The 18529-nt window shown below is 44.7% G+C and overlaps 1 protein-coding gene across 2 annotated transcripts in view; it reads right to left on the bottom strand.

Moving 5' to 3' along the window:
• Positions 1-1905: 1905 nt before the first annotated feature.
• LOC8035202 (CTD nuclear envelope phosphatase 1A) overlaps positions 1906-18529 on the bottom strand; it is a 37639-nt gene continuing 21015 nt past the window's right edge. For both annotated transcript variants that reach the window (XM_002411120.4, XM_029983210.2), the window contains exons 6-7: positions 9604-9715; positions 1906-4279 (exon numbers count right to left, since the gene is read on the bottom strand). In XM_002411120.4, the coding sequence (XP_002411165.2) occupies positions 4134-4279; positions 9604-9715 (258 nt within the window). In that variant the 3' untranslated portion in view covers positions 1906-4133. The remainder of the gene's footprint in view (positions 4280-9603; positions 9716-18529) is intronic.

The raw sequence follows: 18529 nt of genomic DNA, 5'->3' as shown, positions 1-18529 counted from the left end.
TGGGCGCTCGAAGCTTTGTGTAGTGCGTTCGTTTCTTAAAGAGTTGTGACTCGCGCTTTAGAGTTATAACTCTTTACAAAATTAAACTATGCTATGACATCATAAACGTGACAGCTTCGTCGAAGTCATGGTTACGCGAGATTATGAGAGTTTATTGATTTAGCCTCAAGGTTTACAGGTATTGTCAGCTGGAAAATTTAAAGATGTTTCCTTGCAGAAGCTAAAAATTACTAGGGGTGTCGCGAACCGGCCAAGGTTCAAATTCGACCAGGTTCGACTTTTTCGAACTTTTTGTGGAAATTTCGACGAACCTTGTATTGAGGAGGTTCGACTCGTGTGCGCATGCGCGACAGGCTGGCCAGTTGGCTTCGGATTGGATGCTAATGGCTAAGGGATAAATTAAGGTCACGGCTGATTGGTTATTTTAGTTAATACTGTACAAAAACTTAAGTTATTAACTTCTTTAGTAATTAGAATTGGTTTCTTTTAATTTCAACTGTTCATAAAATAAAATCACCCTTTGCATAAAAATTAATTCTCCAAACCTAGACATGCTTATATCAAGGTCTGGCCACACTGTTCGCAAAGTCGAACCGGTTGAATTTGGTGCAAAGTTCGAAGGTTCGTCGACCGGTTCGACCTAGTTGAACCTCGAAAGTTCGACCTAAAAATCTGGTTCGACAAAAGTTCGTGACACCCCTAAAAATTACGAGCATACCAACCCATATCACCAAATCACTAAAGCGCCACCTTGTTGGCGTGCTCTGGCTATTTTTTAATCTATGGAGACGATGGGTCGCAACGTGTGAAAAGGATGGCGCTTCAATCAACTGGTGCATTGATAAGCGACGAATTTATTTGGTGTCTTCCAGGTAGGCTGCATAGTGACGTAGCATAGTGGACAAGGTATAGCAGACGACGAGCTTGGGAAAGCCAGGGAAGACACCGGAATTTCTGCAAGGTTTCATTATGGACAGGCTGTTTATGCCCAGATTTAACACCGACACTACTGAAGAATTCTTATTACCACCTCCTTATATTACTTACCTTCACACCGATGAAACAGAGGAGCAGAATCATTTATTAACTACCTCTGAAGCTTTGTGTTCTGAAATCCTTAATCCTTTTAACTATTTTTTTTTTTTTTTTTTCAGTATTCAAAACGGTTCTATTTTTCCATCTTGCTACATTTTTTACAAGAATACTATCTTATGAAGGCATCAGACCTGTGATCCATTATTAACGATTTAAACCATTCATAATGCTGAAATCTTTTCCATCTCGAGCTTGCAAGGCCACCAAGATACAGTAACAATTTTTATATCACACGCGAAATGGTGTACCTTGAGGAAAAACAAGTTTTTTGGTCCAGAGTAACATTTCGGCAAGAGGTCTCGAGCACTGTGGTCTCGAGTACTGACCTTCGCCGAGAAATGTTCGCGCGTCGCAAGCATCAAGTTGCCGGTGATCGTTGCCCACCTTACTGGGTTTTCCAAACCAAGTGCAATGTCATCCCATATTGCAAATCGCAGTCGCGAGGATGCCGTCGACGTCGCGCTCATGACGTCGCCAAGGCTAACGTTGGCCAAGGCGGCCATAGTATTCCAGCCTCTGTAGCCACAGCCATGGTCCTGGGAGCCGCCATTTTTCAACTGTGCTCGTCTCAAGAAGGTCTTGACTTTAGCCAACTTATCATGACTCCTTCTTAGAGGAGCGCTCTTTGCCCACGCATGCAATTTCTGAAAAATAGCACACGCAAAGCGCAAACATGGTTAGCGTTCGGCTCATGCACAGTGGCGACGACGCTATTCTTTGCGTACGCAAAGCTTTAGCGTGCGTTATTCTAAAGCTCCCTAATAAGTAAGGATCCCAGCAACAAAATATATGAATTGAACAGGAGACCAATCAAACAATCAAAGCTTTGCTCAATTTATTCACATTTTGTTTTCCTTTTGTACAATCACAGGACCGTTTGTACAGAAAAAAGTTTGAGCCATACTTTTGTTTTCTCAGTTATTGTAATATCTAAGTGTTGTGTACATTATGTACAAAATATACAATTGGGAAAACATAGCGAAAGGCGCCTCCATCCATATGTGCAATGTAATAGCAATAATAATGCCAGGCACATCAATCGTAAGGTCTCGGAACAAATGTTGCTCAAAGAATTATCAATCATAACTGCTATCAGCAGAAGAAAAAAAAAACACACAAACCATGGGAACAAGTACACCTAACAAAAGCTAAAAAATCAACAACGTAAACAGCAGCTTTTTGTCCACTCTTGCAGGCACTGCCACTCAGCAAGTGTGCAAAAGACACTGGGCTGAAAAATAACTTAGCATGACTTAGCTCTTATAGTACAGCAACGGCAAGCGAGAAAGTAAAAGAAAAAATCAGGTTGCAGCAAAACCTTTTTGAGCACAGATACGTCCGTGCAAACATACACACATATATCAAAACAAAAACTATGCACAGTGAAAATATCACCAGTCGTGAAATCAACACCGGTTGCTGTGCAAATCGTCACGGCGCGACGGGTAAAACAGTTTCGAAGAATGAGAAGCGAAACAAAAATGAGTTGCCAAGGGAACGTTGCAATGTTTCGATAAATTTCAGATGCCTGCCAGCAAACATTTGTGGGACCTTCCACAGCCCCTCAGAAATGAAGTCAGCACAAAAGGCGGAGAAAGTTCTGGCTTTTTCTGCCAGAGTGCTTCGCAGAAAATGGAGCCTGACTTTTTCTGCCCAAGTGCTTTGCAGAAAATGGAGCCTGAACAATCATAACAGACAAAGCAAAGGGTAAAGTACGGACAACAAAAATACTGCATTAGCATTGTGCTAACCCAGCTTAAATTTCCCACAATTACGCAACAGAGAGCAAAGCAAGAAACGTGATACATTAATGACGATGCTGTGGGTTGAACGATGGAAGAGCTTAAATAAAAACAAAGACACCAAGGCGAAACAATGGAGCATCCGGTGCAAGGGACCACCTTGGAAACCGTTTGCACCAAAAGGGTCTGAAGGGGGAGGTAAAAGCCAGTGTGTTTTAAGTGATAGCGCCAGCAAAAGTGGCAGCAATCCTATTGATGCGAGCCTGCCATTAGGTGCGGTATGGCAATGGGAAAAGCCCGGCAAATGGCTGCACTGACGGCCAAACACGGCGAAACCCCAAGACCAATGCACAGATATTACCCTTGCTTTTGCCGTTTGAAAAGTACAGATTCTAAAAAAGGGTGGGGAGGCACCAAAGGTTAGGGGCGTAAACCAACTTGGCCTTTCCTTGCGTCTCAGTCCGTTTAGAGCTCACAATTTAGAAGGGCAGGCTCAATAAAAAGAAACAAAGAAAACATGTTCGTTGCACTCTTGTCCACCCGTTCCACACTGGCGTACGTCAGTCAGCCTTATGTTGGCGAAACAGTAGGAATAACTGCACCAGTGGCGAACTGGTGGATGACGTCCAGAGAGGAGGAGGCATCTGCCGTGATGGACGGCAGAGCAGCACGTCGAATCGACAAGGGTACTTCCATCGTCCGGGCCCGCGACCATCCGTTCTCACTTAAGTCGCCCCATAACGAGACGGCGCAATTCTTTGGCGACGATCCGTCGGCGACACTCCCCGGGACCCGCCACCCGCGAAGCAGATGAGGCAGAACTCCAACACCACGCGGGTCGAGCGACATGCGACTCGTTCGGCAGACGACACGGTACCGTTTTTAAGACGCCGAGAATTGGGGCACCGACACTCCCTCGGGAAGCGAGCCACCCGTCCTTGACGCGGCACAAATGGTTTGATAGAGACAAAAAAAAAGACAACACAATTGGGAACAAAACAAACAAAATGAAGACATGAAAGGGCCGTCAAGAAAAGACGAAACCCGCTGTCCGCGGAGCAACAGTGGCGACTTGTTTCGCTGCGACAACAGCTCGCTTGCGGGAAGCGAGACGGGGGCATTGCATCCGTCGGCTTCATCATCTTCCTCCTCCTCCTTTCGCGAGCTGGACGAAGGGTCTCATCCAAAGCCGGGGGCCATGGTCTTAGCGCCGTCGTCCGCTCCTCTCTCTGTGCAGGCCGAAGAGAGAGAGAGCGGGAGTGGAGGGTCGGAGGAGGCCACAGACGAGCGAGGGTGCTACCACATGTTGTGCAGGTGCAGGTTCCGGCTGAGTACCGAGCGCACGTCGCTCGTGAAGCGCAGCGCATCCAACACGGGTAGCAGGTTGAGCAAGGCCATGTCCCTCGGATCCGAGAACCACGACTTGATCGGGATGGCGTTGTCTGCAGGGCGAGAACAGTGACTGCTGCTTAAGGAGCCAGAAGAGGACGTGAAGACCGCAAAATCTTCAGTATAGCTATACCCTGTTCCGGGGCTGTCCGATACATGGTGCCAGTGTGTACTCTTATCATAAGACAAAGAGAATACTATGCACTTGAGCGCAGTCAAATGCAAATGTGTGAAACAGCCTTAAGTGTAGCACGGAAAACTTAGTGGTACGGCAAAGACAGCATGAGTTTGAAATTGCGAATATTGTGGATGCCGCTTCACTGACTAACAGGACATCTGCTATCCCCTCGCAGTGTCTGCAGACCACCAGATGAATAGACAACAGTCATAAAGAAAATGTGCCGCAAATCGCCCTGCAATTGTGATGCTATAGGAAATGTTCTTGGTTAAAATCTAGTGGTGCTAAACCACTAGCGCTAAGCTAAGTGTTTAGTGTAGTTAGTGGTGAGTTAGTGTTATGATTTAGTTAGAGTTAGAAGTCTCTCAGTGGCACATCTGAGACTTTCTAGAGAAGGGACCCCATGCTTTCTGCTTTTCGCAAACGTGCATCTTCAGCTTTGATTTCCTAATGTGACTACTTTAGGCCCCCCACGGATGTGATGACAAAATGTAATATTACACCACACTTACTTGCACTTGTCAATAGAAAAAAAGAGCAAGCACACTCTTGTTGCCATGTCGCTCAATTTTCTATGAAATTATCAAGAGCAACATTTCTTGAAAAAAAAACAAAAAACTTCATACAATTGTTTATGCTTGTCTGACAATTTCGGTAGCAGCGTTATTAAACAATTCTTTATTTTTCGACTTCAAGAAACCCAAGCTCATAGCTCTATCTTTTGAAGTTGCTCCTCCTGAGCAAGTGTTCATGCAGGCAGGGCAGATTCTAAAGAGTTTGCACGTGTAGTGACGTAGTGAGATTTCCGTACTGGTGATTAACATGAGGAAGAGCTGGAAAGCAAAAATTAAGGCAAAAGAATACTGAGTCCAAAAGAAACAGAACAGAGAAAAATCTGTAAACACGCTACAAGTGCAGAGCTACGTTTTAAGCGCAAATAAACTGGCGGCATGAGACCAGTACTTATGACGCATGTACCGCTTGAGACACGGGAACAAAGGTTCGGAGCCACTTGATACTTGGGGGCCGCGTCCCAGCGAGTCGCAAGAACCCGCTGGCCACGTGTTTGAGACCCCTGGCTTAGATGAACCCGTCCACATAAAAGAACGATAGAAGAATCAAACCTTTTCTACTTAATTTTTTTCTGAAGTTTTTAATGTTCATTATTTCCAAGGCTCGTCCTTCTCCCTCCACTGTCAGAAAGTAAAAAGGTCTCACTATTTCGAAGGAGGAAACAAATGCATCAACAAACAATTGGCGAAAATGAAGTTTCAAGCAAAAGCAAACACCCTCCTCTTGTTCTCTTCCTTTCTCTTTCATAGCTCAGCACCACTGCTGTTAAGTTAGCTCAGTGGTTCATTCGAGTACCAGTGCAAGCACCTCTCTTCCTTCTGTTTCTTTTTCCTTTTTTTTTTTCTTTCAACCTTCCACAGCGACATTAGAAACACCGAACGACAGCACTGCCCCACCACGGTCAAGTTCAATCGCAGCGCCTCCCTGTTTGATACTTGAGGCGAAGTCCCATTTCCCTTTCGTTTTCTGACTCTAGCTTGCAAACCTGGGTCGCCCTTCCCCTGCGTGGGGCAGTGAGTGCGATGCGCTGCTTTTGTTTGTCGCACGTGTGTTCCTGCTGCTGGTCCGGGACAAGGACATTCGTCCATCTTTTGACACTGTGCTCCTCTGCCTTCATTCATGTAATTTTAGACTAGATGGTGGTCTAAATCAATGAAGTGATCACAACGCCAGCCGTCATCGAAACGAGCGAGACAGACATGCGTTGCACTGCTTAAAAGAATAAGTTTTAGTGGTCAACCACGCGTGTGCTCATCTTTTCTTGTCAAGGAGGTTAGGTTCACAGTAGAGGCATAGTCCTGCTTTCTTCATACTGATTGGGCAGGGTTAAGGTGTAAGCTTGCAAGGTTATTGGCACCACTCTAGCCCCTTTCCGAAATCTGCCTCCTACCAAAATATGCCGCCTAAAGCTTCAAGCCTAAAGCTTCAGTTGCAAACCGTCACTGTGAAGCGGCAGACGGCGCAAAACCAGATGACGGCGAGGTACGGTAACTATATTAATTTTACCATCCGTCATGTGTAATAAGGCTGTTCATTAACAGAAGTTCACATTTTAAAGACGCTGGAATGCAACAATTTCGACTCTAAGCTTAGTGGCAGGCCAATCATACGAGTTTCAGGTATAACTCTACACTGCCATGTGTATAAGGATGTTCATTCACAAAAGTTCACATTTTAAAGACGCTGGAACCCGACAATTTCCACTCTAAGCTTAGTGGCAGGCTGATCATACGAGTTTCAGGTATAACTCTACATAAAGTTTTTGCAAAAAAAAAAAGAGAACTTCAATATTACTTTTATTTTTGGGTGGGGGGCAAACTATTTCACTTCAGCCCCCCTCCCTCCCTCCCTTCCCCCCTTGCCCTTGCCCCCCCCCCTTCCCCCCCCCCCCCCCCCCCCAAAAAAAAAGGAAATACTGCGTACACTGCTGGCCGATAGTTCTGGTCATAATGTCACAAATAGGAACTGTAAGAAGGAACCATCAAAACACCTTGTCGCCAACACTCACCGACACGCAACCGAGGCGCGGTAGAAGGCACGGAGTGCACGCTACAGACCGGGTGTTCGAACGGCATGCCCCGTCGTTCTCATTTTTTTTTTTACGACCACAGCAACCGCACTGCCCTCAAGATTACGGCCAAGTCTAAAATCTCTTAATGAAGCAATGGTGAGGGTGCAGGCTAGCTGGTGTAGATTGAGCACAGCTGTAAACCCGAGACCGGGGATACGGACAAGGGTCAAAACACGTGTCGTTCTGTGTTTTGTCCCTTGTCCGTATCCCCAGTCTCGGGTTTACAACTATGCTAAAATCTCTACTTGTCTGCTACCAATTTACACGGGCTCTCCACTTACAAAATACAGAACTGTTTAATAAATTAAAAAATCATCCCACACAGTTTGTGCCTCTTTCCTCGGGAGAGCGCCTCGACAGCACATGACAGGAGAGCGCCGACGGGAGGGCGCACGACACGAGAGCGCTATCAAGGCCAATAAATGGGTAATATATTTTTTTTTTAAATTGGCAACAGCAGATATCTGCAGGACGAAATTGTACAATGCGTTGGAAAGATGGCAGAATAAAACCGTAGCCTCCGAGATTCATCTGGTGTGCAATTCTGTCCGGGACCATTTTGTATGGGACGATGTTGGCCGGTATTTATTTTAATGCGAAATCATTAACTGTCTCATGGAGCGAGCCGACGTCATCAGCTTTGAAACCATGCAAAACGGCACCTTAACGAAACCACACACAAAGCTAGCCAACGGCACCTTTTACACTTCAGTCCCATTGGCGGGCGCACGTCGACGAGGTTCCCAATGGCCGCTACGCGTCAGTTTGCGTAGTGTCATCCCGACTGTGTGCTCACACTGTTGTGTTATCACTGATCATTGCGTTCGCTCGCCTCTTATCGGTTGTACGGCGCGTGGCAATAAATACGGCGCATGGAATAAACCAAGGGGTTTGTTCTGCTGGGAACTACGTTGCTGTCTGTTCCTTCCTTGCGCCGCAAGGCACACGCTCACCCGAAGGCGCTGCGTGTCCGCGAGGTAGCGGCTCCACAGTCCCACGCCCAAGGTCAGCGCATTGTAAGCCGCAGATGAAAGAAAGGAGCAAAGAACGGCATGCGTGCGTTCACATTCACAACTCATAAGAAGTGCTTAGGTGTACCTCGAGCCTTTTGCTTTGCAACCCCTTGCCCGTCTTGTGATGGGGTTAGTGAACAGGTCTATTGACCCCTTCCCAACCATGCACGACCAGGGTTCGTCTACACTGTTTGTGCCGCTCCCCTTGAAGAGGAGCTGGGCTCGTCCATCTTAATTCGGGCTCCAATATGCTACCATGGACAAACTGGGCTAGTCCACGTGTTTCTAGTTAGCTTTGCCGTGGATAGATGGCACTTCACGGAAAATACAAAAGCGGTAAATCTCTGAATTTGGCAGAAAATTGTTTCAACGCAGGCAACAGGGGTTTAAAAATAGCAGCATCAACTCCTGGTCACTGCATTCATAGTGATGATCATGCCTGAAAATTGTGGCAAAAACGAAGATATGGTGACGTCTCTTCTTCAGATTCGGAAGACGAGGAAATGGATCTTGTATCGGACAGCAAGAGCGATGCAACTGAGTTATTAAATTCTAGCTCAGATGACTCCGATTCCGATGAGGAAATCGTGTCGGCGTGTCGGCATTGGACTAGAATCAATGTAAAAAATCCCCCTCCAGCCCCTCCACATTCTGCGTTCACTTTGCGTGCAAGGTGATGTGCACTGTCTGCAGTACTGCTACGCCCGGCCTGAACGTCCATGTGCAAGGTGATGTGAACTGTCCGCGGTAATGCAGTGAAGCCGAAGTTCAGTCTCCTTTTCTTTTTCAGTGTGTTCAAAAATTCCTCATATAATAATTTTTTTTGGCATTGGTTTTTGGCCTTTGTATTGCATATTAAATTCACAGGGCACATAAAATAAAATCATTATTTTCAAATATTTTTTTTTTTTTCAATATTTTTGTGGTAGGCATAGGGCTATTTGTTTGTAATTGGCATCAAAATATGATGATGTCCATGCCTTGGGCTACTTCTTTGGGGGTATTTTCGAGTCGTCGCACGAAGTCAGCAGCAAATACCCTCGAATAAAGTTTGACCACTGAAAACGTAAAGCGAGATTTTATTTGGAATATCCAGGATATCATCACATAACCAATTTCCAAAAGCAGTTTCTAAAAAGAAAAAAAAAAAAATGAGCGCAAAATTGTTTTAACAATTGCACCGAGCCTGCAGAAGACGACCTCTTGTATGTTGCCTTCTTTACTGAATAGGGACCCCTCAGGTAGCTTTATAGTTGCGAAAATCGTCCTCAAAATTTTCCACAGCGTGCACGTGTACTTTCGTGTCGTGCACTGTACCATCGGTGCTTTTGTGTCGTGCGCCGTTGAGCTATACAGTCAACCATATCCATCAGCAACAAACATTAGACAGAAACTTTGAAGAAAAAAAAAAAAAGAAACGAAGTTTACTTCAGGAAAGCTTTTGCAATACTAGAGGTCAATCAAGAAGTGATTTGTGATTTCTGAAATGCTACCTTGCTCGGAATACATGTCTAAAGGGATCCCAGCCAGGAGGCCCCTCACCTGGGTAGGACCGGTATGCGCCAGGCGAGTTGTCCAGGATGAAGATGCTTGACAAGTCTTGCGTGATGGCCGAAAGGTCTTTGGTGTAGCTGCCATAGTCCAGCGTACAGTGCTGCAAAGCAACATAGGCAGATGCAATAGGGCACGCCCACTGCTCAGCAACAATGGGTTGGAGCAGAAAGTATGCTTGAACTTAAGGGAAGCTGAAGCCCTTTTAAAAATAAACCAAGTTGAAATCAGCATTCTACACTAGTGTTCTGTTCCCAGAATACAATTCTTGCCCTCAGAATGGGTACATATGAATGCGAAGCACTTTTATTTCGAAAAAATGCGGATGACGTCATTTTCGCTAGATTTCCGCCCCTACGCCCCTCCCCTCCCACGCTCAACGTGCAGCATCAAACAGTTCTGGCAAAATTTTAGCTGGCAAGTATGTTACTTCTACTAATAAAAACAAAAGAAACTTTAGACACAAGATTTTGAAGATGCCCATATTCAAATCTTTCCCAGCCTTTCTTCAAATTCAATATCCTTCTCAGCTAGTGCAATAGGCAGGGGGGTGATTTGGAGGGGTCAAATCTTACAACCTTAGAAAAAAGACTCTTTGTTATATTAAAAAGAGACATGGCAAGGAGACTGTCTCATTTCATTTTACATCTAAGACTGCACTATGAATTACGGTCACTGGACTTATGCGAGTTTCCATGTTCTCATGAATGGTCCCTTATCTCAGCCACCCCATGGCTCTCCAATTGTCTGCGCCTGATGTTACCAACAAACAAACCTGGCACAACAATGCAAGAGGGAGGGCGAAATTCCTCGTATAATGAAGGCCTCGTTGACGTTTCTGGCTGCCACAGCTTTCGACATATTTTTTTTTAATTGTCACAACAGTTTACATGAGAGAGTCAAAAGTTGGAAGTTCCAAAAATCTGACGTAGTGACTCATTTCTAATAAAAATTGCCCTCACCATCTCCACCTGTAGGCTTATTTTCCGAAAATTGTGCAATAATACGAATGATGTTGTAAAAAAAAAAGAAAGATGTTTACAGCTCCCTGTAATGCTGAATTAGAGCGCAGCTCCTGGAAAAGAAGAGGAGAGTGTATGCCCCTCCTCCCCTCCCCTCCTCTCCTCTTGCTCCCCTACCATTTAGCAGGAAATTATCGCTACATTTCCTGCTGAATTCAGCGGAAAAAATTACGAGCTAAAATAAGAGGGAAAAATTTTCCGGTAAATTTTGCGGGGAATTTTTTTCTGCTAAATTTAGAGGGGAATATTTTTCCGCTAAATTTAGCAGGAAATTTTTCCTCTAAACTTAGCAGATAATTCTTCTCCACTAAATTTAGCGGAAAAATGTTTACACTAAATTCAGCAGGGTCTTTTCGCTAGATTTCTTGCTAAATTCAGCGCAAAAATTTACGTGCTAAATTCAGCGGAAAAACTTTTGTGCTAAATTTAGCCGAGAAATGTTTCCGCTAAATTTAGCAGGGAATTTTTTCTGCTAAAATTAGCGGGGAAATTTTTCTGTTAAATTTAGCGGGGAAAATTTTCCACTAAATTTTGCGGGGAATTTTTTTCGCAAAATATAGCGGGGAAACATTTCCGCTAAATATAGGGAAAAAATTTTCCCGCTAAATTTAGCAGAAAAAATTTTCTGCTAAAGTTAGCGGGGAATTTTTCGCTATAATTAGTGGAGAAATTTTTCCGCTAAATTTAGCGGGGAAAGTTTTCCGCTGAATTAAAAGGGTAATTTTTTTAAGGTAAATTTAGTGGGGAATAATTCAGCTAAATTTAACGGAAATTTTTTTGCTGACAAATTTAGCGTAAAAATTTCCTCCGCCTCATACTTCCTCATGGCCCTCGTGATGTCACACGTGACGTTACGTACGACGTCATTATGGGAAACGTCCCATGATGCAACGGGCAATTAGGCCGACGGCAACACCACTCAAGCCGGAAACAGGCATCTAAGTGCTGCGCTTTAAAAATATTGGGTAGAACAACACCACCATGTAAAAGCGAAATGCAGCTTGGGTGCACAGTATTAATAACTTCGTATTACTAGAAAGAACAGTGTCAGTGAAGCATGTAATGTAAGAGAAAAAATACTAAGACCAGAATGGGCCAAGACAAGATCAGGAAGACGGAGGGATATAAAGAGAAGAGGATACTACAAACAGACGCTTCTATGCCTCAAATTTCACGACGTGTTTTCCAGCTGCACCAGCTGGAGAAAGTGCATATCTGCTGCTCCGCATTATTTCGTTTTCCCGCAATGCACACATAAGGTGGAGGAGTGCACTTCCAGACGCTTTGACACGGGAGCATGCGTCGCCCATCACGACAGACAAAAATGCAGCTTCGTTCTGTGGCTACTTTCTATTGAAAACTCACAAAAATAGGACAGCAGCCATTTTGAAAGTTGATGCTATATGCTGCGTAACTACATAAACTGTCAAGAAATAGCCAGCTGCAGGGACCCTAGTCCTTTTTTGAGCGAAAATTTACCAGGAAAAAAGTAATTAGAATCAAGTAAACTGTAAGATGGCAACACCTTTAACAAAGCAGGAATTCTCAAACTTGTTAATCTCAAGATCCCTTAACTACTTTGAGTATGAGCTTACAAACCACCGTCCTCTCAAGTCTCGCAGTTCGGAAGCTTACAAACTATGTCAACATTATTACACAGCATTCAGAGCAACATGGGAACAATTAGCTCATGGGCATGCATAAACACACGGCACAACTACGCATAAATTAAGCTCAAACTATAAAAACGTTTTACCAGCGTCGAGAAAAGCTGCAGGCCTGAGGAATTCTGGGTCTAGATCAAAGTACCAGTGGACTGCTGGGAACCCTATGCCAGAACTCAGGCCACAAAGCTTCCAGTTGCAGGCCTTCAGTCTATCCACTCATCTTTGCCCCCGTAAAAGTAATTATGATTCTGCCATGCGTTAGTCAGCCCCAGTGGACGTCTGGTATTTCCGCCATAGGTGAAAAATTTAGCTGGTGCAGTACGACCGCTAGCCTGGGGTCTTTAAAATGCACAATGCAGTAGTGATACACGAACGCTTGCCGGTACGATGCTCATCCAGAGTGAAACGGGCGGGGGTGGGGATTGAACCCAGGATCCCCGGGTTCTGCAGCACGAGCGTTCGCTACACTTCCTCAGAGTTGCGGTTGGGACCGGATTAAAGAACTTTGGGGCCCTGGGCTAAGGGTGTTCATGAGGTCCCTAACAATGATGATTAATATTAACTATGATGACGATGATGGTAGTGGTAAGACAATGATGGCAATATCTAAATTTCACACCCTCATGAAACACAGATATTGTTTGTTTTATGGTACGTCTTGGGCGGTTTCTGTGTTGGTAGATTCGATTATAATGAGATTCGAGTTTCACGGGACGGAATTGATGCAGAGGCAACTGTTGACTAGAGCTGCTGCTTCAAGAATAGTTGATCGCTCCAGCACTTCGATAGGGAAATAGGAGATATTTTCAAGCTCTTCTTCAACATGCAGAAGTGGTCTTGTTTCATCTAAATACAGTAACTTTGAACTTCACAGCCATTTGGATATATTACACTAAGCTAAAAATAATAGGTCATACCTAAGAAGTTTGTGAAATTACTGCAGTGCTCATATCACTAGATAGAGGGGAAGGTGGTCCCTCGCACTAGCAAACCACACAGTGACTCCAGAGTAAACGTTGCTTGCAGCCAGTTACGAACGAAAATGCTTGGGGACATCTCAAGAGCCGGCTCTTTGAAACGCCTGTTAGTGGCTAGAAAGGGGGGTTTCGGAAGGATCACCAGTATTTCTTTTTGCTTGTTTTAACAGACAATGTGGGCCCTTAAATTCTTTCTTTTTTTTTTTTTTCTTTTACATCGAAGCAGTCTACGGTGATTGTTCCATGGATTTTTTTTGTGCACCAACAAAACTCAGAGAGGGCTCGCACTGCCCTCTCTTTGTCGTTGTTCCAGGCGCTTGCATGCCTAGCTTTCTTTCTTTCCACCGGGTGGTAGTCCCATAGCGCCTAGTTTCCTCCGGCTCCTTGGGGTGGCGATAGTCCTCGACATGTGTGTGCCTACCTTTCATCACAATGAACACCGATCAAGACAACAAATGTGTTTGTACCTTTCTTCAAAATTCTGTGGCAAGTCTGTGTCGTGTGCTAACACCTTCGTTGGTCATCTACCTCCACAAAATAAAATGGATCATGATTTTTTTTTTTTATCACATTTGAAATTATATTTTACATATCTTCAAGTATCTCCTCTAGAATGAAAGGTATGGCAAAATATCAAATTCTGATTAGGTCATTTCTTACAAGTTGTTATAATTAGGTCATATCTGCACATTTATATAAAATTAAGTGTCAGCCGCCTAAAGATAAGACTGCTTGTGTTTAAAGCTTCAACGAAAGCTGCACTACAGTACGGCATCACACTCTATGGTCGTTGTTCAGAATACAGAACAAAAGCAATAGAGTACTCAAACACATGGTAAACAACACAGCATATGGAACTTCTCACCAAATATTAGAAACTTAGGAAAAAGCTAAAGAGTTGGGCATTTTTTTTTCTAGTTTTTTAGATACGCAGTAATCACGAATGATTATTTCAGTAATTCATACAAAACTGCCGTAATTGAAAGTAGAGATTTGAGACTTACTGAAAAGGTATGTTATTTAGAAAATATACACATTGTATGGTAAGAAATATAAAGATCATTATATTCCTTCCTTATTTAAAGAACTTCCAGAATCCCTTATGAATGTAACATCCCAAACAATATTTAAAAGAAAACTAAAAGGATGGAGTCAAGCATCTTTGTTTGACTATCGTAGCCAGACCGCTGAAAATCTTTTTTTTTATATGTTAATATTTTGAGGTGTTTTTGGTTTACGTGATGGACTGTCTAAACCAGTTTCTTTTATTTCTCTTCGCTCTGGTGATTTGAGAATGTTAGGTAATCGTTGCACAGTGTTACTTCGCTGGTATTGCAAAATTTTTTTTGGTTCATGTACCGTATGATGTTAGCCTTTGTGTAATTCTAACATGTATTTCATTGGTCGCCTAGCCCCACATACAAGCAGAATGCTGCTTTCGTGGGCCAGTCTTTTTATTTTTGTACGACTTGTTTTGAATTAAAGATTATTATTATTATTATTATTAATTTTCATTAAACACATTTTTTTTTTTTCAATGTGCAGCAAGTTGCAAGGGTCTATCATACAGCCTAAAAGTCAGCACTTTGTGTGCGTACACCTTCTCTGACTGCATTGTTTTTCCCACTGCATTTTGCCCTTTCACAATGCTACACCAATTAGCCCAACTTATATTGTACTAATAGAATTTTTAAGGATCAGATTTTACTATGAATAAATCACAAATCTGAAAGCACACAAAATCTGCCCATAATTGGTAAACATTTCAGCGTCTATGACAAAAACAAAAGCTTTAAGATCCAAATCAGTTGTTGCCGAGAAGAATAATACCAACTTCACTGCTATTCACTTATGCAAACATTATCAAAACATCCGTAAGGCAATGGCTGCTTATAAAAAAAAGACAAAGCTGGGGAAATCGCATTTGAAGTTTTTTTTGTTAGAACTTTTACTACTGAGTTCATAAAACAATGGCAACTGGATAAAAGAAAAGTACAGAAAATCACGTCAGAGTTTTTCGGTGGTGAGTGTAGGTCCACATGACTCCTGGGAAGTAGTCTCGAGTCCTGTCGGGCGTGTGCCTCTTGGCCATCTTCTTCTTCACCCCCTCACTCTCCGTGCGAGCTTTGTCGGACTAGCGGAACCTCTGCTTGTCCTTCTCGAGGCTCCAACGTGTCAGACAGCTCCCAGTGCTGTAGCCGATCTGCTCTGCTACTGCCTTGCTGGTCTTTTCCATGCACCAGTTGAAGCGAGGCACTGCCTCAGCGACAGCCCTTTCCACAGCCGGCAGAGTCATGTATGCTCTCGAAGTTTTGGCCCCAGATCACCGAATGTAGGCTCTCAATGGCGTCCTGTGTCATGCCCTCACTGCAGAGCTCCAGGAGGGCCTGATTGCCTCTGAAAGACCGGCTCCAGTGCTGTGTGAATGAAGCCTGGTAGAGGGCCCTTGTGTGCTGGTCGCTCCACGTGGTTGGCCAGTGCACATTTGTAGGAGCATTAGAAATTGTTCTTGTCTGGAGAGTCACTGTGGTCCGGGACTTTGTCTGTCGACATTATGTGCAACAAAGCTGCCTGCACCGCCTTTTCCATCCCTAGGACCTGTGGGTCCTCTATGCGTATCCATAGTAGTTTGAGAATTTTTTAATCCTGTCCTGAGTCAGCTTTCCTTTTCCTCCAAAAGGCTCCCCTTGTGCCTTCTTTTCTACCAAGGTGCACAAAGCTGCCCCTATCCGCTTGTGCACATAGCTCAGGCAGCCCTCCTTCTCGATGTCATGGCAGACATAAATACCCTCTGCGTCAGAGCATGGCAGGTGCGGCTGTCTCCATCAAAAAGAATGCTCATGTACGCAGGCCATTCTTCTCCAGGGACGTCTTGAACAGGATCAGGGCTGCCTCGGCCTACATTTGTTCAGCGTTGTAGTCGATGTTCTTGAGGCACCTGTGGTTCAAAGCCCAGTCGCCATACACGTCGTCATCTGGGTAAAGTGCCCCCTGGCAGCCACAGCAGTACCTGGAGAGGACAACGTGGTCCAGCACCAGGCCAGAGTACAGCTCGAGTGTGCACCTCACTGCAATGTTCGAGTTGTGCCTAGGAATCTTCCTCATCGCATCAAAAATGATATCCACGTTTCCAACGGGATTGAGGAAGTTCTGGTACAGGTCCTTCACCCCCTGCACACTTGCTGCTTCTGTGGCTTTTGCTGCTACCTGGCAAGCTTGCACCATGGTGTCCATGTCTCCCCCGAAGGTCTTGTGGTGAAGCGCCCAGTGGGAGAGGTTCGGAATGGCACAGAAGTCCACGAGGGCAGTTGCTCCCTTTCCTACGCTCTGGATCCCCTTTATTGCTCTCGAGTTGATCTCAAAGGGCATGATCTTGGTTGCTCCAGTGAATTGTGGCGACAAAAAGAGGCGCTCGGTGATATCGCAGCTTGAGTATGTGAGCACTAGCTTCACCGCTAGGCCGAACTACCTCTCGTCACACTTAGAAAGTTCAACAGTGGCCATCCCGCACTTGCTGCACGTTGTGGACGCAAAGAGCTTCTGCAGCACTTTCATGTCCACGACGACATACTCTGCGCCGCGCTTGTTGTCTTCGCTTCCCAAGCTGACGTCGAGGAGCTCTAACTTTCAAGAAGTCGCCAACTTCTCCACCAACAAAGATTTTGTGTCCTCTGCAGATTCTTTGCGTTTACAAATGCGATCGGCACTCGAGCTTGGTCTGGCCCCGTCCACAAGTGGTGAAGTGCCTTGCGGCGTCGATGAAGTGCCTTGCAGCGTTGCTGAAGTTGTTCATGCAGCCATGCTCCCAAGCAGTAAAACGACTTGTGGTGCTACCGAAGTTGACACTGTCGTTTTCAATGACGCGGTTCTCTTCTTATCCAAGCACAGTGCACTATCCACGTGCTCATTTTTAAACGGGTGTCCCCTGCCACCAAAATGAGCAAAACGAAATAGAACAATGACGCAAAGCGGGTAAAAGCACACAAAAATGAAAAGCTAAAAAGAAAAGCGAGTCAGGGACCAAAATATTCACATTTTGATTAGATGAAAACCAGGGGACATGAAAAACACTAAAAAGTAAAAAGCAAATGAAAGCAATATCATTAATGGAACTAAAAAAGAGCAAGGACAGCGTGTGTCTCTCGAATGGTGTAGCGAATGAAAGCAGACGACGTACAGCAGGTGAACGGGCAGGCTGAGGAAGCCAGGAGAGGAGGCACACGCCAAGGCCAACTGGAGAGCGGCTTTTCAGAGGATATATGATATAATATATGATATATTTATTTTAGCTCAGGAGAACCGTGGCACCGCAGAAAGGCGAATCGCCCATACCTTGAAGGCCTGCAGTGCCGCTTCTAATGATGATGAAATGTTATTGTACAAATGGATGACGACGATGACGAGCGTGCGCTTCGAACTATCAGCGTCTCTGGAGCTGGAGAGAAAAGCACACGGTAGACGACGTCGCCGCCCTGATGCGGATGCCAGTTCCAAGCAGGTCGAAACCAAGCACGGGAAACCAGCTTTCAAGCAAGACCAAGATGGCGCCAGTCGGTTCCGTGGTTGGGCTCTTTAATGCTTACCGAATTGCTTTTTTTTTTTTTTTATAATTAGAGACCGAATTCAGTATTTATATTTACTGAATTCTTTGTGGTCCAGTGTATACTCTGGACCACAAAGGCTTCACAATTGTCATTTCAGAAAAATTACATTTTTACGGATTTTTTAATTTATTACATTTTTTTTCTAAGAGGAAACATTCCCCACAAAACCCTTTTAAGAGATAAAACTTTTTTAAAAAAGTGGCATGTACAATGCGTGTTTCTTGTGCAGCTTTTGGCAACACTTGCTGAACTTCTGACCCACCGTTGTTCATGAAATTCGTCGAGGGGGCCCCAGTACAAAAAAGAACTCCGTGGCCATCCTTCCGTACAGTCTCAATTAGAAGCTTCAATGGGAAGCTTCAATGGGACCGCCAACATCGACGACTTTGCTCCTTGCAACGAGGAGGGTGGGAGGCCACGCTTACATTTTGTTGCTCTAGTGCAGGGGTGGCCAAGCTGCAGCTCGCGAGTTGCATGCGGCTCCTCGCGTGTTAAAGTGCGGCTTGCAACTCCCTCTACCCTCCCCCGCCCCCCTCTCGGTCACACGAGCACTTCCCGAAAAGAAAAATGCAATGCATTTCAAATCGAAAGACAGGTAGCGGTTTGGTAGTCATGTGCTACTGCTACCCTATGTACAGTTGGACTGC

This window comes from Ixodes scapularis, unplaced genomic scaffold (genome assembly GCF_016920785.2).
Source record: "Ixodes scapularis isolate PalLabHiFi unplaced genomic scaffold, ASM1692078v2 PGA_scaffold1__304_contigs__length_218370807, whole genome shotgun sequence".
In the NCBI taxonomy this organism is placed as follows: Eukaryota; Metazoa; Arthropoda; class Arachnida; order Ixodida; family Ixodidae; genus Ixodes; species Ixodes scapularis.
Note: the sequence above shows the minus strand (reverse complement) of the source record. Positions and strands in the feature narration are given on the sequence as shown.